This window comes from Rhincodon typus, chromosome 11, assembly GCF_021869965.1.
Source record: "Rhincodon typus isolate 14 chromosome 11, sRhiTyp1.1, whole genome shotgun sequence".
NCBI classification, from domain to species: Eukaryota; Metazoa; Chordata; class Chondrichthyes; order Orectolobiformes; family Rhincodontidae; genus Rhincodon; species Rhincodon typus.
The window spans coordinates 54240475-54265498 of record NC_063342.1 but is presented as its reverse complement, the minus strand read 5'-3'; the positions used below and the strand labels follow the sequence as shown (position 1 = coordinate 54265498).

Here is a 25024-nt window from a genome sequence, read left to right as displayed (position 1 = left end):
GGCTGCTATGTCCTGGATGATCTCAAGCTGCATGAGCGTTGTTCAAGCTACACCCATCCAGGCAAGTGGAGAGTATTCTATCACACCCCTGTCTTGTGCCTTGCAGATGCTTGATAGGCTTTGAGGAGTCAGGAGCTGAGTTACTTCAGGACTCCTCGCTTCTGACCTACTCATGGAGCCACTGTATTCATATGGCTACTTATATTCACTTTCTGGTCAATAGTGATTGCCAGATTGTTAATTGTAGAGAATTCAGTAATGGTAACACCACTGAATGTCAAGAAGCACTGGTTAGATTCTCTCTTGTTTGAGATGGTCATTCCTGTTTGTTTATCCCCTACATAAGTGTTCTGTTTCACTTCTATTTTAGAGGATGCAAATAAAAAAATTTCTTCAGGGTAGCAAGCAGATAAAATAACAGTCCCAGTCCCATTCATCAACTCATGGAACAATAAGCCAAGGGCCAAAGAAACATTCATGTGGTCAGCATGAATATTTCCAAAAATCCCTCAGTAACCGGGGGCTGGCAGTAACTCGTATAGTGCAAAACAACTCCAGTATCTGAGAGGGAATTTATGGGCATTGGAAATGTATTGTTTGTTTAATCCATCTTAGCTTTGAAATTTCCATCTAACAGTTCTCATTAAATCCACTCCAGAATGTCATACAGGTCATTGTTTGTCCCTGTAATTCAAATTAAACTACTGCCCAAAATCAAAAGAAGATCCCATACTGCAAGAAAGAGAATAGAAGTGTGTCAATAAATGTATTAGTGTCCATTACTGCAGTAAGGCTTCAAAAGCTAATTTGTGTGCCCTTCAGGACTAGCACTTCCCAGTCATCTAACTTATAATCAGTAATCACAACTTGTACACTCTCTTTGAATGGTGTAGTATTTAAGTATTTTTGCTGAAGTTAATATAATTTGGAATTAATTTGTCACAAACAGATTTGTAATAAACCCTGCTGAACGTGGTTCTTCATCTTCAGAGACTAGCTACATGAAACTGTTGATCCTCTTTTACTTCATCTTCAGTTTTAATGAGCCTTCTCAATTACAGGGTTTTGATTGGTTCAACAATCCTTTGCAGGCATCAGGCTCCTGTCTGCACCAAAAATAAGTCTTTTACTTATTCAAATTTGAGAAGCTTCATTCTATCAAAGGTTCAGGAGATGCTGTGTTGCAATATTGACATCACACGTTCGGTACTCCAGATTTAGTATGGTGATGCATAGATTTAGGGAGTTAATTCATACCTATTCTAAGCAGTATTGAACGTAAGGACTATTAAAATTTTTTCTAAAAATACATGCATTTTGAACAAAAGTCAGATGTAGATTGTTGTGTAATCTGACAGAATGCTTCAATATTCTGAAATGTGTGACAAGTTAAAACAGTTTGATACTGGTAGCTGAGGCGTCAAGAGCAAGTGGTTAGATGCATAAGGTTAGATGTAAAAGATTTAGAACAGAAAAGAAGGGAAGTTTGTTTTCAGAGATTTGAAAGGCTGGAGAACCTGTTTCCAAGATTAGCAGCAACTGTGCCAGCATCCAATGTTTAATTGGCTTGATGAATGAAGGAAAGGTAATCAGGAGAGATTGATCTGATCAGGACTATTTGTTCACATGGAGCCTCAATTAGTTGGGTTGAATAGTCAGTCATCATTTTGGAACTTGTATGTTTTCATATGTTTCTGGGTCATCAGTGCCACAACAATGTGTAATTTTGGTCGTTCGATATAATTCATTGTGCCATTTTGTATTTATCACTCAGTGATAGTACATTGGAGGGTTCTTTTCTTCCAAACACAATGGGCTGAGGGTAAAAGTGGCAAGGCTTTTGAAACGTATTCTTACTTGTGATCTAATTTTGGGTCAATCTTCTCTAGCACGGTCCTCTTTCTCACACCAACACCCTTTATTTTTTCAAGTGTGTGCCTCCTTTGACTAAAGCATGTATATTTTGGGGATGATTTTAACTAAAAAATCACTGTGGGTGTTCAAGGGGTAATGCACATCTGATTTTAGATCAGAGATTAACATTGACTGGAATTAATTTTATTGGTATTTCTGGCAAGAGCTTTTGAATTTGTGTTTCTCTTCAGGTTCAATGTTTGTTTAAGCCACAGGTATTGAAGTTAAGTGTGGCTAATGCTGCTAAGGCCATCATTTATTGCCCATTTCTTGCTGCACTGGACAAGTTGGTGGTGAACCAGCTTCTTCAACCTTTGTAATCATTATGGTGTAGGTGCACCCACAGCCCTTTAGAAAGGGAGTTTCAGGAATTTGACCCAATGATAGTGAAGGAACAAGAAGTCATTCCGTTCTAAGGCAGTCCAAAGTTTTTGAGGTTACTAGGTGCGCACCAGTGGGAGCAGGGATTGAGTTTTGAAGGTGATAGATGGACTGCCAATGAAGAAGATTCCTTTGTCCTGGAATGGTGCCATGCTTCTTCAGTGTGTTGGAGCTGCACTAATGCCCGCAAACTGGGAATACGTTGCCACACTCTTGATTTGTGCCTTGTAGATGTTGGAAATATTGAAGCAGTCAGGAGATTAGCCGCACACCCCACAAAGTTCCCTGTCTCTGACCTGCTCTTATAGCAACAGTGTTTAAATAGCTAGACCCAGGAGGGTGTGGTAATGTCTTTGAATGTCATGGCAAGATTGTTGTTAGACAGTCTCTTGCTCGAGATGGACACTGCCTCACATTTTTGTGGCACACATCTTATTTGCCATCCTTCAGCCTGAGCCTGTATGTTGTCCGATTCTTTGTGCACATGGGTGCAGACTGCTTCATTGGCCCAGATCTTTTGTTTGGAAGACAGTCGTATCCTGAAAGATGCACTACAGCGTCCCTGAGAATTCCTGACCCACTAACTAGCTGGGAACTTCCAATGGGAGATTTACGTGCTGTCTGGAACACTTTAAAAATCTCTAATGCTGAGTTCAAGTCAGAGTCTTTGGAAAGTTCCAGTTCATTTACCTAAGTGGTTATCCAGGAAAAATTAGAGGGATTAAAACCTGCTCTTACTCCTGGGTGACTATAAAATTGAACCCCTGACTCCCTCAATCCAATATGTGCTACCCCAACCCAACCCCACTGACCCTGTCCTGATTGGACCTCACCACCAGATACTCCCACCAACATCAGCTCACCACCTTTCCCCCCACCCCCTGACCTTAACTGAGACATTACTTTCTGGCCTGACTTCCCTCAAACCCCCAAACTAACCCAAGTCTCACCACGTGGCCCTGATCCATCTGCCAACCAACCCTTTTACCCACCCATCTGCCAGTCTGCCCCCTCATGGACCCACCTTCCACCTTATCCCCTTCTCCTATAGGGCAACCAACCTTTTACATCCCAACCTATTTCTGACATTATAACCTGTAATCCTACTCCCTCACCCACATACCTTACAAGCAAAATATTTTTCTCCATTGCTTGTCAAAATTCCAATCTGACCTTGAAATCTAAAAGTATTCCAGATCGTGTCATAAAAGGTGGCATAGTTTGAATTTCCTTGATGATGCAACGAATGGGAGAATTGAGTCCTAAAACAGGTATGTTCTGCACTTTTCAAGAGATCTGGTTTGGAAATACAGAGCAGAAATGAGTAATGTCTGAACAAAGGCAGGAAAAAGGAGCGGATTGGCAGTCTGATGGAGATTGCTACTTCTCAAAAGATTCAGCCCATCATCTGAGGAGTTGTGAATAGAACTGAAGACAGTACAGACATCTGTGAACGTGAGGGAAGATCATGAATGAAACAACTGAAGATAGTTATACCATTCCCATTATCCAAGAGATCATAAAATTCAGCCTTGTAGGCCAGTGCACTGTTGTAGTTTAAGCTTTTGCATTTAATCAGCTAAACCTAGTCAAATTACTGTTGGAAATTTTAAAGCTGTTTATCCATTAATAATGGAAAAAAAATCATCTGAATAGTTCCCTTGAAGGAGGCTTTTTGATCAATGAAGTTTTGAAGCCGAAACAGTGTGATTAGGGATTTCTAAAGCTTTCACTTGCTTTTGGTTGACCTCTTTCAAATTGCCAAATTTAGTTTACAAAAATACTTAAAACCAGAATTTGTGATACTTCTCATTAGCACTATGAGGAGTAGGAAATATATCCAAAATCCCAACAGTCCATTTATTTACAGAACACATAACGTATTCTGAAGAAAAATACATCTGGAATGATTTATTGACAGATTCTGTAAGCAGAAGGAGAATATTGATTTTGTACAAACAAATCATGAAACAAGAGAATTTGACCAGAGATAAATTAGGTGTGTGAGAAAACACATTTTGCTCTAATTTCTAACCAGCAATGAGAACATTGCTTTTTAAACCAGTACTTTCCAAAACGGAGGACCAGTGGTTTTATATAGAACCATTTTGAAGATTTTGATGGGACCTCAGAGCTAAAAATCATGTGTGTGTATGTGTGTGTATATGTTTGTGTGTGTGTGTGTGTGTGTGTGTCTGTTGTATGTAAATGTCAAAAATAGATCCTTGATGGCAATCGTAGGACTGGTCCACCAGAGTCTCTCCATGACAATTGCCATTGCTCCATGGAGTGTGTGACCCCAAATGGTCATCTGTGACCCTTTGCTTCAGAGCTCAACTTGGAGTCTGACCTTTCCGACTGTTTAGCACTGCTGTCCCTTGTCTAATTGTTAAAAGGCTTGTTTCTGATAGTGCTGAAAATTGGTACTGTATTCTCAAATCATCAGTCATCATCTTTTATTTACAATGGTTGTGATTGCAGCAACAATTCTCCTTCCAAAAATAATTATTTGTAAAAAAAAATTGCTTTTTCATGGGATGCATGTCAATAGTAAGGCCAGCAATTGTTGCCCATCATTAATTACCTCTTACTGAGCAGCTTACAAGAATCATTTTCAAGGGTAATTCAGAGTAAGCTACTTTGCTGTGGCATTGCAATCATATGTCGGGCAAACTGGGAGAAGGTGGCAGATTTCCTTCCCTGAAGAATATCAGTACGCCAGATGGCTGAGTTACTACGTTTGAAGATAGTTTCATAGTCACCATTACAAAGACTTAGCTTTATGTTCAAGCAGCTGCCACACTGGGATTTGAATCTGAGTCCCTAAAGCATTGTACAATCATATTGCCTTGGCATCAGTGTTGCTAATGGGTTGAATTTACTTTAAAAGAAAATCATTGTAAGGACATTTTGATTATCCTTTTTGGTTGATGAGGCTTACAGTACTCTCAATATTTATAAACATCTTCATCACGAGTCACAAGTGTGCAATTAATTTTTTGTTTTGAAACCTGTTTTCTGAACTGCAGAACATAAAAAGGAGCTTGGAGAAACTTTCAGACAGAGTAGAAGCAGTACACAGCAAGAAACCTGCAGCTCTACAGAGCATCCCTTATACAGAAGCTGAGCATATACAGGACGCATTGGATCAACTTGATGCCAAATGGGAAAATGTAAACAAGATGTACAATGATAGACAAATGTAAGTATTTTGTCCTGACTAATTTTAACTATTGCACAATTTTGTCATTTAGCCACCTTGATGGACTACTTTATGGTGGAACTATGACCTTCAGTATTGATGTACTAAGACTTAAAGAATCAGTTGCAAATTTTTCTCTTTGCTGATGTGTTGAACCCTCTGCTGCACAGAGTAATCACTGCTAATGAAGCTTAATTACTTCTGGTAGTATACTGATTAAGATATTCATATGAAATTACTTGGTATACCATTCTAGCACAGGGTTAATGACTGTGCTGAAACAGCGCACCAGGGAATTTTACTTGATGCCTTTATGTACATGTCTTGAAAGTTCAAACTGCTCTTGTCTGCAACTCAGTCCTTTCTCAAAAAAAAATAAAATTTCAAATGATCTAAGTAAACACATATTCCTGTGTTGCAGAAGAATCCAATGCATATGATTATGTTTACTTTGAATTACAAGACAAAACCTTTCATGTTGAAGAAAACAAATTGAAATATTGTCCCTTTCTTCCCTTAAAAAAAGCAAATCCTAGAATCATGCCAGAAGGTAGTGATTGGATTTAACTAGTCTTCTGAAATTACAATGACAGTGCTGCCAAACTTCGAAAGCCAACATTTATATGATGACCAAACAAGTACTTGTAATAGACCTCACTTGATTGAAAAGCAATAAAAGAATAGTTCAGCAATGATTTTTTTTATGGGGCATCTCAATGAGGATTTACTTTATCATGTGTTTTCTAAAAACTTTCCATGTGTTTAGACTGTGGTTCCCTGTTCTTTCAATATCATTTTTTCTTTAGACTAATCAATGTAGGCAGTTGGCACTCTGGCTACACTTCAGACTTGTAAGTGCAAAACTGTAGTACTTGGATTGTACAATTGTGCATCGTAAAAAAAGATATTTGTGAGACAACAAATCACTTGCCTTTGCTTTCTGCCTTGAGGACACTTCTTGTGAAAATGACTTGGTATATGAAGAATTGAACCACTTATTGTGTCTGCATTAAGCTTTTAATTAACATGTAACCCTACTTCAGAACCACGACCCAGCATCCCTGTTGGTTAAGATGGCAAATGCAGTAGTCCATGCCTAAACTGCAAATTAAATGCAAAGTTTGTACTTCTGATTGCTATCCAATGATTTCTTGCTGGAAAGTGCATCCAAGTTCTTTGGTGAGGATGGTACCTCCACTCCTTCCAATGAAATTTCACGACCAACATGCATTACCTTAAGAGTCTGCTTGAGTGAACTACTGGTGAGCTGCCTATGGCACTACACAAAGATCAGAAAATATCTTTCCTTCCTATTAGTGGTGATATTGCCATTGTTAATTATAGCACTGTGTGATTTCAGTGCCATCTTCACTTTCCTGAGGCTGTAGTTGATTTTATGAGAGAATTCTGTCTGATAAGTAAGCAGGAGTGTAATTTAATCTCGGGGTTCAGATGACAATTGTAAATCATTGTGCTTTTCTTTCACAACTTAGGATATCATCTGAATTGGAAGAAATTACTTTTATGATACTGCTACCCATCCATAATGTAATGTACCACAAGAACAATAACACTTAAGTTGGATAACCTTATTGTGCAAAACAATTATACGATTTGTGAAGTATTTAACTTGCGTCTTAACTTGCGTCTATATTATCTATATAAAAAATATACACAAAACTACAGAGATAGTAGGAACTGCCAATGCTGGAGTCTGAGATAACAAAACTACATGTACAAAACTACAGTTGCCCTAATTTAAATCTGAGACCCACGAGCTGTTGATTCTGTAACCTTCAGCAGAAATCCAACAAACACTATCAAAAAAAATTATTTTACTCAAATGGATGCGAGTGTTTCTTGAAACCACTGTAAGTAAGTGTACACAATTTAATACAGTCTTGATATTATCATGAAGTGTTTCTAAGGTTTATCATCTGATGGTGTTTCATGAGGTTTAAAAGGAAGAGAGTGCGTCTTTGTGATTGTTTCAATCCATTCCTTGTTATTTTTACTGTGGTCATTAGGGGAGGCAATGGCCTAGTGGTAGTATTGCTGGACTGTTAATCCAGAGACCTAGATAACATTCTGGGGACCCGGGTTCGAATCCTGCCACGGCAGATAATGGAATTTGAATTCAATGAAATATCTGGAATTAAGAGTCTAATGATGACCATGAATCCATTGCTGATTGTCAGAAAAAACCCACCTGCTTCACTAATGTCCTTTAGGGAAGGCAACTGCCATCCTTACCTGGTCTGGCCTACATGTGACTCCAGACCCACAGCAATGTGGTTGAGTCTTTACTGCCCCCTGGGCAATTAGGGATGGGCAATAAATGCTGCCTAGCCAGGGACGCCCTCATCCCGTTAACGAATAAAGGGGAAAGAAAATCTTACTTTCACTGTCCTGGTCAGCTATGGCTCAGTTGGCATTGAGTGAAGTGCTGCACTGTCTTTTGAGTGTGACATGAGACCAAGGTCATGTCTGCATTTTCAGATCAACATTAAAGACTCTGCGGCACTGTTTCAAAGAAGAGAAGAGGAATTATCACCACTCTCCACTATTTCTTCTTGAATCCATGTCGCACAATCAGACAATCTGATTATTATCATGTTGCTGTTTGTAGGTGTTTGCTGTGTGAAAATTGGATTCCCAAATTTTGACTTTGGCTTTCCAAAATCCAAAAATATGCAGATTAGGTGGATTGGCCATGCTAAATTGTCCGCAGTGTCTAGGGATGTGCAGGCAAAGTGGATTAGCCAGGATAAAATGCAGGATTACAGACATAGAGTAAGGGACTGGGTCTCGGTGGAATGCTCTTTCAAGGGTCAGTGCGGACTCGATGGGCCAAATCGCCTATTTAGTACTGCAAGGATTCTATGATTCGATATCATAAACAGTTAAGGTTTCCAGCTTCTCTTTCTAAAGAACAAGTCTGAGGCTCATCAAGGGATCCACTGAAGGGTGCTTGAAGAAGCTGCAAAGTAGAACCTGATGCCAGCTACAGAAGCCACTTGGTGAACACTCTCACACAGACCACCTCCACTTAATTTTCAAAAATGACCACCTCAGTAAAAGAAAGAACATTGATAGACTCCCATTTGGTGTGTGACTTGGAGGACAATGCATAGGTCATGGTGTTCCCATGCCCTTGTCTGCTACTCTTCTTGATCTCAGTGGTAGAGGTTGCTGTCAAAGGATTATTGTTGAGTTTCTGCAGTACGTGTTGTAAGATGGTACACACTGCTGCCACTGTGTGTGAAGGAACTGCATATTGAGTGTGATCTGAACCAAGCAGGCTGCTTTATCTTAGATTGTGTCTAATTGCTTAAGTGTTTTTGGAACTGAACTCATCCAGGCAAGACAATGATAACCACCACACTATTGCCTTATGCCTTGGTGGACCCCAAAACCCAACAATTTGAAAATGACACAAAACTCAAGAATGGCCATGAATAAATGTCTATGGCTGAAGCCACGCTTTGTAGTTAACCACATTGATTGAATTCTAATTTTTATGTTAGCTTTCAGGATTTCTATTTATATTTTGGTATTAGATTTGGATGTGAATATAAGAGGCATGGTTAGTAAGTTTGCAGATGGCACCAAAATTGGTGGTGTAGTGGGCAATGAAGAACGTTATCTCACAGAGCAACGGGACCTTGATCAGATGGGCCAATGGACTGGGGAGTGGCAGATGGAGTTTAATATAGATAAACGTGAGGTATCGCATTTTGATAAGGCAGATCAAGGTAAGACCTATATACTTATAGAGTGGGATCCTGGGCAATGTTGCCAAACAAAGAGATCTTGGGGTACAGGTTCATTCTTCCTTGAAGGTGAAGTCAGAGGTAGACAGAGTAGTGAAGAAGGCATTGCTACACTTGCCTTTATTGGTCAGTGCATTGATTTAAGGAGTTGGCATGTCATGTTGAGAGTGTACAGGACATTGGTCAGGCTGCTTTTGGAATAGTACACTCAATTCTGGTCTCCCTGCTGTAGGAAAGATATTAAACTTGAAAGGTTGCAGAAAAGATTTACAAGGATTCTGCCAGGGTTGGAGGGTTTGAGCTATAGGGAGAAGCTGAATAAGCTGGGGTTGTTTTCCTTGGAGAGTCGGAGTCTGAGGGGTGACCTAAAAAGATGTTTGTAAAATCATGAGGGGCATGGATAGGGTGAATAGCCAAAGTCTTTTTCCCAGGATAGGAGAGTCCAAAACTAAAGGACGTAAGTTTAAGGTGAAAGGGGAAAGATATAAAAGGGACCCGATGGGCAACCTTTTCATGCAGAAGGTGGTGTGTGTATGGAATGAGCTAGTGAATGTTGGTACAATTACAACATTTAAAAGGCAACTGGATGGATCCGTGAATAGGAAGGGTTTAGAGGGATATGGGCCAAATGCTGGCAAATGGGACCAGATCAGATTAGGATATCTGGTTGGCATGGACAAGTTGGACAGAAGGATCTGTTTCTGTGCTGTACAACTCTATGACTCTATATTCTGCAGTCCAGCTTGTTTATTCTGTGAAATCTGTAAACCAGTGGCATGAGCTGTGACATCTGAGAGTTGATTCTATGTACAAGTGTAGTAAGGCAGCTTTTATTTTGCAGCTATGTCCAGTATTCCATCTGTTGTGTTATGGGAAATCACAATTACACAGTGGTGATGGGTTTAAAGATTTATGAACAAGTACGTAAGCACGCTGGCAGCAAGATTTATCTCTTCGGGGTTTCTGTGACGTGAAACTCCAAAATGTTTTTATATTTTTATATATGATATATGGCATGGCATCAGGCCAGTCAGCCCAGCAGGTCCATGCTGATGGTTATGTTCCTTTTCAATCTCCTTCTGTTTTTCCTCATCTATCATTGTTACCTTGTATTCCTTCTTCTGTATGGGTTTGTCCATCTTCCTCTGAAATGCATCTGTTTCCCTCGGCCAGTCCCTGCAGTAATGAGTTCCATATTGTTATCACTCTATTAAACGTATTACTTCTGAATTCACTGTTGTATTTCTTGTTGAGTATCTTGTACAGTTGGCCTCTAGTTTTGTCTTGTTCGATGCATATTCCAGCTATCTTGTATGAATCTGCTGCCAAAGCTAACATAGATGACGATGGTTGCACTAGATCCCCAGGAGACTATTATCTGCAAACAATATCAGAAGCAAAATATTGAGGAAAGAATTCCACCTTTGCTCAGGGATAACATTATCAGTTTATTGTTAGAAGGACATGGATTTAATCCTCAGGTCAAGACCTGAACGTGCAATCTAATGTTACTCTTCAAGTGAGACCATCAGAGGTAATTCTCTTGAGTTGTGATGTAAAACAATCTGTGATGTAAAACCATAAATGTGAAAGAAGTCATAGCATCATTTAAACATCAGCATTGGATTCATGTCCATAAATTTATGTTGCAACAAGTATCATTAAGCTAGAATATCTAGTCATGTTTATCATTTCTATTTGTGTGAGTTTGGTGTATACAGATGTGTTTCCCACTTTTCATTACATGACAGTCATAACTATCCTATTAAAGGGCTCCATTGCCCATAAAGTACTTGGGATGTTCTGAGGTCATAAAATGAGTTCTAGAATTGAAAGTTCTTTGTTTTATTTAATGTAATTGACATTTTGCTACGCCTTTTGCTTACCACAAGTGGTTCATTTCAGTCACATCACACATGGCAAGTAGAAATCATTTGTTTTCTCACTCAAAGCAAAGAAAATGGGTAAATAAATGATTCTATCAAATAGTTACATTTTACGAGGGCTGCCATGGTGAGATTCATGGAACTCACTGTATAGCTAAATGTAGGCCGTATAAATCCAGCAAGCTTGGATAATCCTGCCATCAAACAACATTACCTCCCTTTCCTTTATTGGAGACCACAAAAGGGAAAAAGCACTGGATCCCAGGTCTGTCGACAGCTCTCAGATAGGCAGGCCACATAGTTAGATGCCCGGGTAAATCCGCTAAGGACTAATTTGTGTGTCAGGAATGAAATCCATTAGCTTCCCAGACAGTTGATATAAGAAAAAGAAAACTCGAGGAAGGTTCATGATCAGCAGCAATGTTCTTATACAGCTAGTAAAAACCAGCAAAAGTTTACAATTGAATGACTGTCTCCAAGACATTATTTCCTCAAGTACATGGTTTCCAGCTACTTTCTCAACTGAGACTTCATCCGAATATATAACCAAAATGTCTCACTCAAAAAAGTAATGCCATTCAGCCACCCATGTATAAAAACAGGCCTAAGTACATGTCATGACTACAAATTGTGTCAATAGTCTGACAATGTAACATCTTTACAGTCAAAGAATAAGATGGTCTAATTAGAAATCGGTTCCAAAGATGTAAAGGCAGGTTTATATCTGATGGGTTCATTACAATTTGAGGGATAAACGCTACTTCCTTGGCAAATGTCCGTCACATCAACATCTAAAATTACAGAAAATAGCTTCTTAACTACCAATCTTGTACCAGGAAAAGGTCCTTATTCTGGATTCAAATTTCACGGTAACAGTAGAACTATGCTTTCCTTCATCTAAAGTTTGTTGTCTGACGTGCCCACAAGAGTTAGACTGTGTAGAAATTCTGAATGGTATAGAATGTCAACATCTGCTTTGTCGAAGGAATCATTGTGGGTGTGTTCTTTTTCTTCACCTGGCGGCTTTTCTTAAGCATTTTTATTCAAATCTCATGAATCTTAATTTGTAGCTTTAAGTTGCATTATTTACCTGTTCCTGCCATTTTGCCATACTTAATCAATTTCAGTATCTCATCCACCATTTCTGTGCTGTCCAATCCCATTCCTTCCACCCTTTGTTTACCAACCTATCCAACTCCATAAATTCCATTGGATCCCTCATGGAAACAATCTTTCCAGCCCAGGCAACTTTGTCATTAGGCTCCTTACCTTCTGACCTTTTCTTTGTTCTTTGCCAATCACCCCCATCCTACTCTTGCCGCCATTCCCAAATGTTGATGGTTCTGCATGTGTCATTCACTCCAGCCCTCTGTGGGCTTCGTGTGCTTCCATATTCTCTAAACACGCCCATTAAATAAGCCCAGAAACAAACTTCAAATTGACAAGTTAAATCAGAAGGACAGGAGCACCAGATTAATGGGAACACTACTACTAGAAATTTCCCCAAGCCTCGCACCATCTTAACTTGTAGCAACATTGCAATCCCTTCACTGTTGCTGGGCCAAAATCCTGAAACTCACCCCCTAACAGCATTATATGTGTGCCTACGCCACATGGACTACAAGAGTTCACAAGGCAGCCCACCATCACCACCTCAGAGTCAATTAAGGATGGGCAATAAATGCTGTTCCAAGTCAGCGACGCCCACATTCCATGAATGAATAAGTAGAATGATACCTTGTAGTTAGCATAGATTAATGTCTCGATTCAGTTGACCGTTTATTTGTCAACTACATTTTCTGAGTGCAGGAATATAATTAAAGAGAGATTCTATGAATTATATGCTGCATATTTTCAATCTTATTCCGCAATATTAGCTGCTTCTATTATATAATTTAAAAAATTTATCACAGTAGGAAATACATGCTATTAATTTTAGAATGGATTATTATCAAGTCTAATTCTATCTGAGTTGTGAACATTGAAGTGAACAGCATTTTGCAATATGAATGATAATAACAGGTGATTCAGAACACTCAAAAAATCCAATCTCCACAAATTTAGCTTCTCTTGTGTTTCTCAGTCGTTTGGTGCAATGTTTTGCCCTTCCTGACTAAGTCAGTAGCGGGAAAGCAGCTGGACAGCCAACTTAACCCACTGACAACTAAGGCCCTTAAGTGGGTAATGAATGAGGACTGAAGGGCCTCATCTCACTGCTACTAACCATTCAGATTTCTCCATCCCCTTTCCCAGATCTTCATCCGTGTTCCCCGTGCCATCATCAAGTCAGCTCTGGCCTTGATCCAGTGATGATGTTGTCCCTTGCGTTGGTGTCTTACCAGCAGCAGCCACCACCTGATCAGTGGCACAATTGTTCAATGGAACTGCTTCCATCTGATTGACCAGCATCTCTTGGTATGCAGGACCATTTGTCTCGAGAGTTCATTGACACCAGTGGACTGCTGGCCTGTCATATGCCTCAGTAGTGCACGATAAGGTGTGTCTGCGTTAAAGGAGGTAACACGTAGCCCTTGTCAGTTTTACTGCTAGTAACAAAGTCCTTGTAACCGCTGCAAGATTCCAAAAATATTATTGTGTCCTATTTTAAGTGTTTTCCCTTAGTTCTGCATTATAGTTAGTCTTGCAATTGTTGATGTTAATTGTTAAATGAAGTGCAGTTGTGTCGCGGCAATTAGAACATTGATGTAGAGTGTAGTCCTGTTCTGTTTTACAACCAAATCAAAGCTCCTTATCTTATAATTAGCCAGTTTTACTTATTTCTGCTTTCTATATCCACCTTGTGTTCCAAATAATGACTTTGAACATCCCCAAAGTGTAAACACAGCTCTTCTCCCTGAGACAAGTGGTCATTTGTATTTTCTAATACCTCTGTGAACTGGTCTGACCTGCCTTTGTCCTGTAACACAAACTTCAAAAGTGCAAAATGATTTGAAAAATAGACGTAAATGTTGCAAGGATGGCTGCTTGGCATCTTTCTTTATCGAGCTCTACTTGTGCTGTCCTGCCTTCTCACTTCCCTTATTTTCCACTGGTGGATGTGTCTTCACCTTCTGAGCACTAAGGTCTAGAGCTCCCCCAACAAACCTCTGCCTCCACCTCTCTCTCCTTTTAAGACACTGTGTAATCCTAAACTCTTTGAGCAAGTGCCCTAACATCTCCTCCTTTAGCAGTAAGATGAATCTTGTTGAAAAATGAATTCTCATTGTTGTGCTTTGCGGTTTTCTATATGTTAGACCTGCAACATATACCAAGAAACCTGTGTTCTTGTTGAGTCAGGTATCCTGAAATTAAATACAACAATATTTACATGGCTACAATATCACAGCCTTACACACACACTGTCTCTTCTGTGTTTACTGATGTTACTGTGTATTATATACACAGAACTGACTGACAACATTGATTCCATTGCACAAAGTGACTGGAGGCAAAGCAGGCACCTTCAAAGGGAACATGTTGTAATGTATGTTACTGCCTCAAAGGTACAGCCCTATCTGATCCAGCATCTATGCAATAATACAACACTCACCACTGCTCATCGTTTTGCGCAAGCATTTTGGTTGACTTGCAGCCATCATATTCTTTCTGTAGGGATCTATAGGACCCAATTGGTCAGGTATGGTAAACAGAGAATTTTTATGATCCAAAGAAAGGACTTGTGTCTTCAACAAAATATAGTTTATTGAATGATGTCAAGTATATGTAAGTTACATTAATACAATGGACAGTTTTACAGAAGGCATGAAGAAGACCGAAATGATCCTCCCTCAGGATCCTAAGCTGTTCTCCCACAAGTCAATATCTCATTGTCATGGGTGATGCTTAATGGTCCTCATCATTAACCATTTCAGCTCCTTACAACCTTATACAACATGTCGGATTTTCTTTTTATTCATATATGTGATGCGGGCTTTGCTGGGTGAATGACCATTTCTTGCCCATCCCTAATTCTCCTTGAGAAGATGGTGATGAGCTGCCTTCTTGAAGCGCTGCAGTCCCCATGGTTTAGGTACACCCACAAAGCCATTCAGGCGGGAGTTCCTGGATTTTGACCGGGCGATGCTGAAAGAACTGTTGTATATTTCCAAGTAAGGTTGGTGAGTGACTTGGAGGAAAACTTGCAGGTAGTGGTGCTACCACCATGTATGTGCCGTTGGCCTTCTGCGTGGCACTGGGTTCAGAGGTTGCTGTCTAAGGAATCTCTGTGAATTTCTGCACTGCATCTTTTTGATAGTACACACCATTGCTCCTGCAGTGGTAGAGTGAGTCAATATTTGTGGAAGTGGTACCAATCAAGCGGGCTGCTTTTTCCTGGAGAGTGTCAAGCTTCTTAAATGTTGTTGGAGCTGTACTCATTCAGGCAAGTAGAGAGTGTACAATCAGACAAATGACTTGTGCTTTATAGATTGTGGATAGGCTTTGAGAAGTCAGCAGGTGAGTTACTTGCTGCAGGATTTGAGCCTCTGACCTGCTGTTGTAGCCACTGTGTTTATGTGGCTATTCCAGTTCAATTTTTTGGTCAATGGTAACGTTCAGCATGTTCATTGATGGGGATTCCATGGTGGTAATACCATTGATTGTGAAGGATGATTGTTACATTCTCTCTCATTGAAGATAGCCATTGCCTGGCACTTGTGTGGTACAAATATTGCTTGCCACTCATCGGGCTGAGACAGGTTATTGTCCATGTCTTGCTGCTTCTGGAGACAGTCTGCTTCAGTAACTGAAGAGTCGTAAAAGGTGCTGAATATTGTGCAATAATCATCAAACATCTCCAGTTCTGATCTAATGATGGAGAGGAGGTCATTGATTAAGCATCTGAAGAAGGTGGGGCCTAGGACACTGCCCTGAGGAATCGTGATCTTGAGCCTGGTAGTGTCCTACCTCTGGGCCAGGAAGTCTGGGTTCAAGTCCCACCAGCAGAGGTGTTTCGTACACCTCTGAATAAGTTGTTTAAAAATACCTTCCTTGAGGAACTTCTGCAGAGATGTCTTGGAACTGTGGTGGAGCACTATTTAAATACAAAATGTTGTTATTTCATTGTTCCTTCTTAAATCACACTGGATACCCTCCAAGGTTGATGTTGCTGCAATTTGTCTCCCACAAAAAAAATTGCACAATCAACCTGACAGATCTAATTAAATATAAACTAAAGAGGCTGCTTACACTCATTTCTGTCTTCTGTGAGCGTACTTGAACAGAAAACATGACAGAGAAGGCACTGAACTGTTACTGCAGAAAAGTTCACCATTCAAAAAATGCCAAAAGGAACCGGAAAGAATGTGATGAAAAGACTATTGTGAGGAAAAAAATAAAAAATACGATATCTAGGACAAGCTAACATGGCTGAAGGACACTTACAAAATACAGGAAAGAATTGTAGTTTGTAGGGACGTCAACCTGGACAAAGTATGAGCCTGAATTGCTGTGTTACTCTTTGGATATGGAACATTAAAAACTAGAATAAGCTCAAGATGAAGACAAATATGCAAAGGATGATCGATTGATTTGTTGTGGAGGGGGTGGTTAATTTTCCTGGATACCCAGCCCATTATTTCTCGCATATATTGTGGCCCACACTGATTCAATAAGATATTTGCAGCCATGCAGTGGTTGGTGTCATTGTGATTAATGAAGGATCAGGTTGGCTTTCCATCAGCTGAGTGCAGCAACAGATGCATTTTCCTTTCTGAGCTGTGACAAAGTATCTCTCTGTCTCTTTCCGCCTTAATACGTTGGCATAAACAGTTCAGATTCATTAAATTGCCGAATTAAATTTATTTAATTGGGACTTAAATAAGCTATTTAATTGCCTGCTTCAACTCATTTTCACTTAATGTTTTTGCATTACACACTATCTGGTCCATTACATTTGCTCAATTTTTTTTCGTGTTTTCATGCCAATTTCTTACTCAATCTCCTAAAATCATCAGTGTTCACTGCACTTTTTTGTTTCTCAATCAGCCAATAAATTAGGTCACAACAAAAGGACCAAAACCCTGGCTTTCCTGCTCTGTGTAACTCAGACAGGCACTAGCTGATGTCGTGGTCCATGAAGCCATCAACAAGTCCTCTTGACTGTTTTAAAAATTTCTTCCTTATCCTTATGAATAAATTGTCTACTTCGTCTTACTCCTTTCCACCCATGAGATTTTAAGGTTTTACTAAACAGCAGGTACTCAACTTGGACTTTATACTTAATTAATGTATGTTTTCTATATGATGTACATTTATTAGCAACTCATAAAAATGAATGTTTTTATTTGCAGAAAGTAATCCTAAATTAATTAACTGCTATTACCTGAAAGGCTGGGGCTTTCTGAAGTCAGAAAGAGATATAGTTCATTTACTAATTTTGATCAAATGGTCCAGAATTATTGGGACTGTCTCTTCTATTTTCCTTTTGTGGTATTGTAACATTGAGGAGAGACTGGGATAGGAGTGTGTGGACAGTCATGTTTATCAACACTTGGGCAAACAAATGAACTTATGAATAGAGGGAGATGGCACATTTGAGTGATGTGTCCCCAATTCTGCAGTTGGCAGGAACATGGGCATTTTTGTTACAGTCCTCGTTTGATTACCTGTGCAGGCTCAGTTCATGTTGGAGCTCTTACTTTTAATTTAGTCCAGTTAGTTTTTCAATTCCTGTGACCTTGCTTCTGCAATATACACACTTTTAAAATCCAAGCTTAGTGTCACCTAATTGTGAGACTTAATTTTTTAAGTAAATGACTACTGATATAATTTGCTTTACTGTTGCGGTTTGACCTTTGAATGTTGTGCCAATTCCATATGCATATGTAATTGAACATTATAAATTAGGAGTTATGTGACGGATAATATCATTATGGTCTTTGGGGATAATTGTGGTGCACTTAAGGAGCAAATACCATGAAGACCACTTTTTAATGTTCTTCTGTAAACCATGTAATGGAAATATTGAACAATATCCTCCAATCAATAGCCGCGCTTAACAATGATAATTCATAATATATGCACTGATGTCTAAACTATTACCATGGTGACCGGGTCCTCATAAATTTGTGTTCCCTTCAGATGCACAAATTAATCCAATTACCCTGCTCTGAGTAATCACCTTTTTGTGAGTGATAGACAGTAATTTACTTAAACGAATAATTAATCAGCCAAATTTTAAATAAATAAGACCACAAAAATTAAGTCTGACCTACCCCTTGACTTTCTCTTGTAAAGCAATAATGTGTCTAACTCAGCTCTGAATATACTAAGTGACCCAGCCCCTACTGCCACCTGGGGGAGAGATTACCAAAGATGAAGCGTTCTGTGAACGGAGATTCCTCCTTCACCTGATCTTTGTGCTTGTAGAGCCCTATAACAAGAGTTCACTACTTTCTCTGGGTCTTCTACATTGCCAGGCTAATTATTTGCTCTGCTGCTGGCTCCTGGCAAGTATTGTTAACAAATGCCACCATTGCGACTTAAGGTGGAGATTGACAGATTCTTGTTAGGCATGAGAATCGCAAGTTTTCAGGGTGCATGCGAATGTGGAATTCAAAACACATATGGAATAATCATAATCTTAGTGGAGCACATTTTGAGTGCCCAATAGTCTGTGTCTAATATGTATGTTTGTGTCTGGCTTCTCCAGTCCCCTAGTTTCCTTGCTCACCCTCCACAAAGTGTTCACGACCTTACCTCTGCCAACAGCTAGACCTCTCATCTGGCAGCCAGTAAACTGAGACACATGTTACATGAGGTTCCGCTGTTAAATTCAACAGGGTCTCCCAGAAATCCACATTTTCAGATATCCCGGCCATTGCAAATGTAACCCATGCAGCCTGCAAATTCCCTGCCACCGTCCAACCTTCCAACACCCAATAGCCCTAATTCTCTTCTCCGCTCTTTCTGTGGATTTAATACAAGCACAAGTCCTGGAGCTGAAACAAAATATTAGAACACAAGCTCCTGCCATTGACTTGAAGTGTTACTAAATTGCTTACATTTTTATGTTTATATGATATACTCAATGATTAATAAATATTGCAGTTTGTCATTTCAACATGCAGGCTGAGAGCAGTGCAAGTAATTGGCCTGGCAATGTAGATGACCTTGTATAATAGGGAACTGTGTTATTTTCGGGAGGATTTCCAAATAGGGGAGATGAGGAGGAATTCTTCCCTAAGGCTATTAACCTTTAGAAACCCCTACCACAAATAGCAGTCGGGGCAGTGTCATTTAATATATTCAAGACTGAATTAGACAGATTGTTATTTTGCAAAACAGGTCAAAGGTTAGATCAAATTTCATTTCTAGTTGTAATTGTTTAAGGTTTGGCTCATCAACTCGCCATTCACGTAAGGCATTGTCTATTACTTACAAGCTAAACCACATAAAGGTGACTACTCAGAGCATAGAAACTGGATTACTTTATATATCTGAAGGTTACATAGACTTATACTGTGCTAATATTGTAGGCACCAGTGCACATGTTATGAAATATCATTTAGTATGACTGTAGATTGGAGAATGTTGTTTAATTTTATTAATATTGTTGCATGATTTAAACAGTGATCTTCATAGCATTTGCTCCTCTTATTTTATCGTAATTTTGCCCAAAGACCATAATGATATCCTTCACCACAATGCACGTCACTTAACTTCTAATTTACAATGTTCAAGTTACATGTTGTATATGAAAACTGCAAAACATTCAAAGATCAAAAGGCACCAGTGGCCAATGGAATAAGTGAGAAAATGTGGGATGATGTACTTTGGCAAGAAAAATAGGAGCTGAATGTTACTTAAGTGAAGAAATCAGCTGCTCAGAGGGATTTAGATGTTCTCATACATAAATCATAAAAAAAACTAGCATACAACTTTACCAGGTAGTAGGTAAGGCAAATGCAATGTTGGCCTTTATTTCAAAGGAGTGCAGCATAAAAATAGGCAAGTCTTCCTGAAACTATGTCAGGCATTAGTCAGACCACACCTTGAATCCTATGAACAGTTTTGGTCCACTTATCTAAGGAAAGATAGACAGACATTGAAGACAGTCCAGAGAGCGTTAGTTAGGGTAATCCTGAGTATGGATGGATTTTCTTATGAGGAGAGTTCGAGTTAGTTTACGCACTGGATTTCAGAACAATTTTAGAAGGCAACTTTATTAAACTGTACAACGTTCTCATAGGGGTGATAGAGTACACGATGAGCAGTTGTTTCCCCCATGTATTTCTTTTTCATTCTTCCATGGGATGTGAGTATCACTGACTGGACCAGTATTTATTGTCCGTCCCAAATTGCACCTGAGAAGGTAGGCTGCCTTCTTGAACCCTTGCAGCCCATTAGTCTAGGTATACCCACAATAGTGACAATGTATTTCCAAGTCAGGGTGGTAAGTGGCTTGGAGGGGAGCTTGCAGGTGTTGGTGTTCCCATGTATCTGCTGTCTTTGTCCTTCTCAATGGAAGTGGTCATGGGTTTTGGAACATGCTGTCCAAGGAGCCTTGACACATCTCTTCAGCGCATCTTCTTGATGCTACATATTGCTGCTACTCAGCTTCGGTGGTGGATGTTTGTGAATGTGGCGCCAATCAAGCGGGCTACTTTGTTCTGGATGGTGTCAAGCTTCTTGAGTGTTGTTGGAGCTGCACCCATCCAGGCAAGTGGGGAGTATGCTATTATACTCCTGCCTTGATCCTTGTAGATGGTGGGCATGTTTGGGGAGGCAGAAGGTGAGTTACTCACTGCAACATTCCAGTGTGTCTTGTAGCTACTGTTCTTATATGGCTCATGTGTGATTGAGTTTCAGGTTATTCCTAACTCCCAGAGATGATAGTTAGATTATGTCTTGTTTAATATAATCATTGACAGGCAGTTGTGTGATGCAATTATTGCTTGTGTTACAGAATTGCCAGATAATGACCATATTCAAGAAGTGAGAATCTAACCTTCATACTTTGACATTCAACAGTATTATCATCACTGAATCTCCCACCGTCAACCATGAACTCAAACCAAACTGAACTGAACTATGGAAAAGTCTAGGACCAGAGGGCATAATCTCATTGTAATAGGTCACCCATTTAAGACAGAGATGAGAAGAAATTTCTTCTCTCAGACAGTAGTGAATCGGTGGCAGTCTTTACCACAGAGGATTGTAGAGCTTGAGTCATTTGAGGATTTCAAGGCTGAGTCAGACAGAGTTTTAATCAGTAAGGGAGTCAAATATGGAGGGGAAAAGGCAGAAAGTGGAGCTCAGCATTATTAAATCAGCCATGATCTCATCGAATGCTGAAACAGATTCGATGGGCTGAATAGCCTACTTCTGCTGCTATATCTTATGATAAAATAATTTTTTAAATGTCCAATAACCCTGCCTCCACCTTCCGAGGCAGAAGTTCCAAAACGGATGCTCCAGTGAAAGAAACATAATCCTATTTCTGTCTGAAAAGCAGGACCCCTCACATGAAAGTAGTGTCCCCTTGGTCTGGTTTAATCCACAAGAGTCAACATCATTTCTGCATTCATCTTATCAAGAACATTCAGGAGTTTATACACTTAAGCCAAGTCACCCCTCACTCTTGTAAACTTGCGTGAAAACAAGTCCAGTCTGTCCAATCATTCTGCATAAGACAATCTGCTCGTTCCTGGTATCAAGCTACTAAACTTCTCTGAACTGCCTCCAATGCATTGGCATCCTTCCTGAAATAAGATGACCAAAACTGCACTCAACAACTCGGATGTGGTTTCACAAATGCAGTGAAGTAAAAAAGCCTCACTTTTATGTTCAATTCCTCTCATAACAAATGATAGCATTCCATTAACTGCTTTAATCACTTGCTGCCACAATTCCTCTTTTTAATACTGAGTCCAAGGCCCTGTTTTGTCGTCGAGGATTAACAAGTTGAGACATTTGTCTTGCATAACAAGAGGCAGTAAACTATATGGTAGCAATAGCTTCAAGTTATATTGACAAGTTAGGCAAAAATACTTAAGGCTATCGGAGCCAAAACCATGTTTGTCTCCATTAGGACGTAGTGTTTGACTGCTCAATTCTCCAAGCAATCACTGTGTGCCTTTATCAGATTAACGGAAGCTAAATTCAACTTCACATTCAGTCATTCGGAGACATTTTCCTACACAACAAGCTATAGAATCTTGATCCATCCGGATTATTTGTTCAACTTCCACCCACACCCTCTACCTCCTCCAAGATTTCCAAGTCCCTGGTCCCAACACCCCATCTTCACTATGGACCCCCTGGTCCAGGAACTCCCAACCCATGTCTGGGACACCACCCATGCCCTCCACCTCCTCCAAGAATTCCAATTCCTTGGTCCCCAACACCTCATCTTCACTATGGACATCCAATCCCTGTACACTTGTATCCCCCACACAGGTTGCCTAAAAGCCCTCCGCTTCTTCCTCTCCCACAGGCCCAACCAGTCCCCCTCCACTGACCCCCTCATCCGCTAAACAGAACTTGTCCTTACCGTGAAAAACTTCTCCTTTAACTCCTCCCACTTCCTACAGACTGAGGGGTTAGCCCAAGCTATGCCTGCCTCTTTGTAGGATACGTGGAACAGTCTCTCTTCCGCAGCTACGCTGGCCCCATTCCCCACCTCTTCCTCTGCTACATCGATGACTGTGTCGGCGCCGCCTCGTGCTCCCACAAGGAGCTTGAACAGTTCATCAACTTTACTAACACCTTTCACCACAACCTCAAGTTCACCTGGACCATCTCTGATACCTCCCTCTCCTTCCTGGACCTCTCTGTCTCCATCTCTGGTAACTGCCTCAACTGACATTTACTTCAAGCCCACCGACTCCCACAGCTACCTAGACTACACCTTGTCTCACCCACCTTCCTGCAAGAATGCTATCCCCTACTCCCAATTCCTCTGCCTCCGCCGCGTCTGCTCCCAAGATGGAGCGTTCCACTCCTGGACATCCCTGATGTCCTCCTATTTCAAGGAGCGTAACTTCACCCCTCTGGTGATCAAAAGTGTCCTTAACCACATCTCTTGCATTTCCCACACCTCTGCTCTAACATCCCCTCCCCTCAACAAAAATAAAGACAGAATCCCCCTGGTCCTCACATATCACCCCACCAACCTCCGCATCCAACGTATCATTCTCCGCCACTTCCCCCACCTACAATCTGACCCCACAACCAAAGAGATCGTTCCCTCCCCACTCCTATCTGCCTTTTGTAGGGACCACTCACTTTGCGACTCCCTCGTCTGCTCCACGCTCTCCACTAATCCCACCATACCTGGTACCTTTCCCTGCAACCATAGGAAGGGCTACACCTGCCCCTACACACACCCCCACCTCACCTCCATTCAAGGCCCAGAGCAAACCTTCCACATCAGACAGAGGTTTACCTGCACATCCACCAACTTGGTCTGCTGTATCCGCAGCTCTTGAAGTGGCCTTCTCTACATCAGTGAGACCAAGCGTAGACTCGGAGACCATTTCGTAGAGCATTAGCACGTGACAAATGACACCACCTTCTGGTCGCCAACCAAGTTAACTTCCCCTCCCTCTCCATGGGTGACATGCCCATTCTGGGCCGCCTCCAATGTCACAGTGACGCCACCCACAAACTGGAGGAGCAACACCACATATTCCCCCTCGGGAGCCTGCAGCCCGATGGCCTAAACGTGGAATTCACCAGTTTTAAAATCTCCCCACCCCAGGCCTCATCCCTTGTCCAACCCTCCCTCTCATCCCCACCTCGTTGACCTGACACAACCTGTCCGTCTTCTCTCCCACCTATCCACCCCACCCATCCCACTGACCAATCCCCACCTGCATTCACCTATCACCATCCCACCTACCTTCCCCAGCCCCACCCCTCCTCTCTCTATTTATTTCCCAGCTCCCTTCCACCTCCCAATTTCTGAAGAAGGGTCCTGACCCGAATTGACAACTTTCCTGCCCCCGATGCTGCCTGGCCTGCTGTGTTCCTCCAGCTCCACACTGCAATATCTCTGATTCCAGCATTTGCAGTTCATGCTGTCCCTCAATCTTGAATTGTGTTTATTAGCAAAAAAAGAGTCTCCTATGTTCCACTACATTTTCTAGTGGTAGTTTCTACATGATTACAATACTTCCACTGAACATTATTTGCTTGTGTGTTTTATTTTCCTCATTTTTATGCATTTTAAATTTCTATTTAATTTGAAAGTTTTGCCCTTGTTCTGGTTTTCCATTTAAGATAGGAAAAGGGAATCCACATTATCCAAGTTGTTCAATCACAGCTGTTTATTTTACAGCTCAGCCTATGCTTGATAAGGTAACAATACAGGGTAATTAGTTTCTCCTTATTTGCTACTCTTGAAATTTGTTGTCTTTCTCAAGCTGATCCTAACTTATGGAATATGCAGCAGGAAATATTGGAACCTACTTCTTTGGTTGTCTGTATAGGCCATCAGGTCAGTAGAATGGATCCTTAGTTCTGCTGACTGGCCAAAAGGCCTGCCCAATTGAACTTCATGTTTAATTCGGTATTCTTGAATAAATAGCTATGAAGACCAATATGTTCCACTAATGAGAGGTTTCAGTTCAATCATTTGCATCACTAGCATGAGATCTGACAGAGGAGAGATTGTATGATGGATACTTGAAGAAAAGTGGCTGTGAAAATGTATAACAAAGTGTAGAGCTGGATGAACACAGCAGGCCAAGCAGCATCAGAGGAGCAGGAAGGCTGACGTTTCGGATCTAGACCCATCTTTAGAAAAGATCTCTCTCTCACTATCAAAGGTCAGATAGGCAGCACGGAGTGAAATAAGGAGAGAGAGTGTAGGGTCAGAGAGAGAGAGAGAGACAGCACGGAGTGAAATAAGGAGTGAGAGTGTA

General features: G+C 40.6%; 1 protein-coding gene across 2 annotated transcripts in view; it reads left to right on the top strand.

Moving 5' to 3' along the window:
* The window catches only part of dmd (dystrophin), a 1291331-nt gene that overhangs the window by 498460 nt on the left and 767847 nt on the right, over nucleotides 1-25024 (top strand). For both annotated transcript variants that reach the window (XM_048602828.1, XM_048602824.1), the window contains exon 40: nucleotides 5325-5497. In XM_048602828.1, the coding sequence (XP_048458785.1) occupies nucleotides 5325-5497 (173 nt within the window). The remainder of the gene's footprint in view (nucleotides 1-5324; nucleotides 5498-25024) is intronic.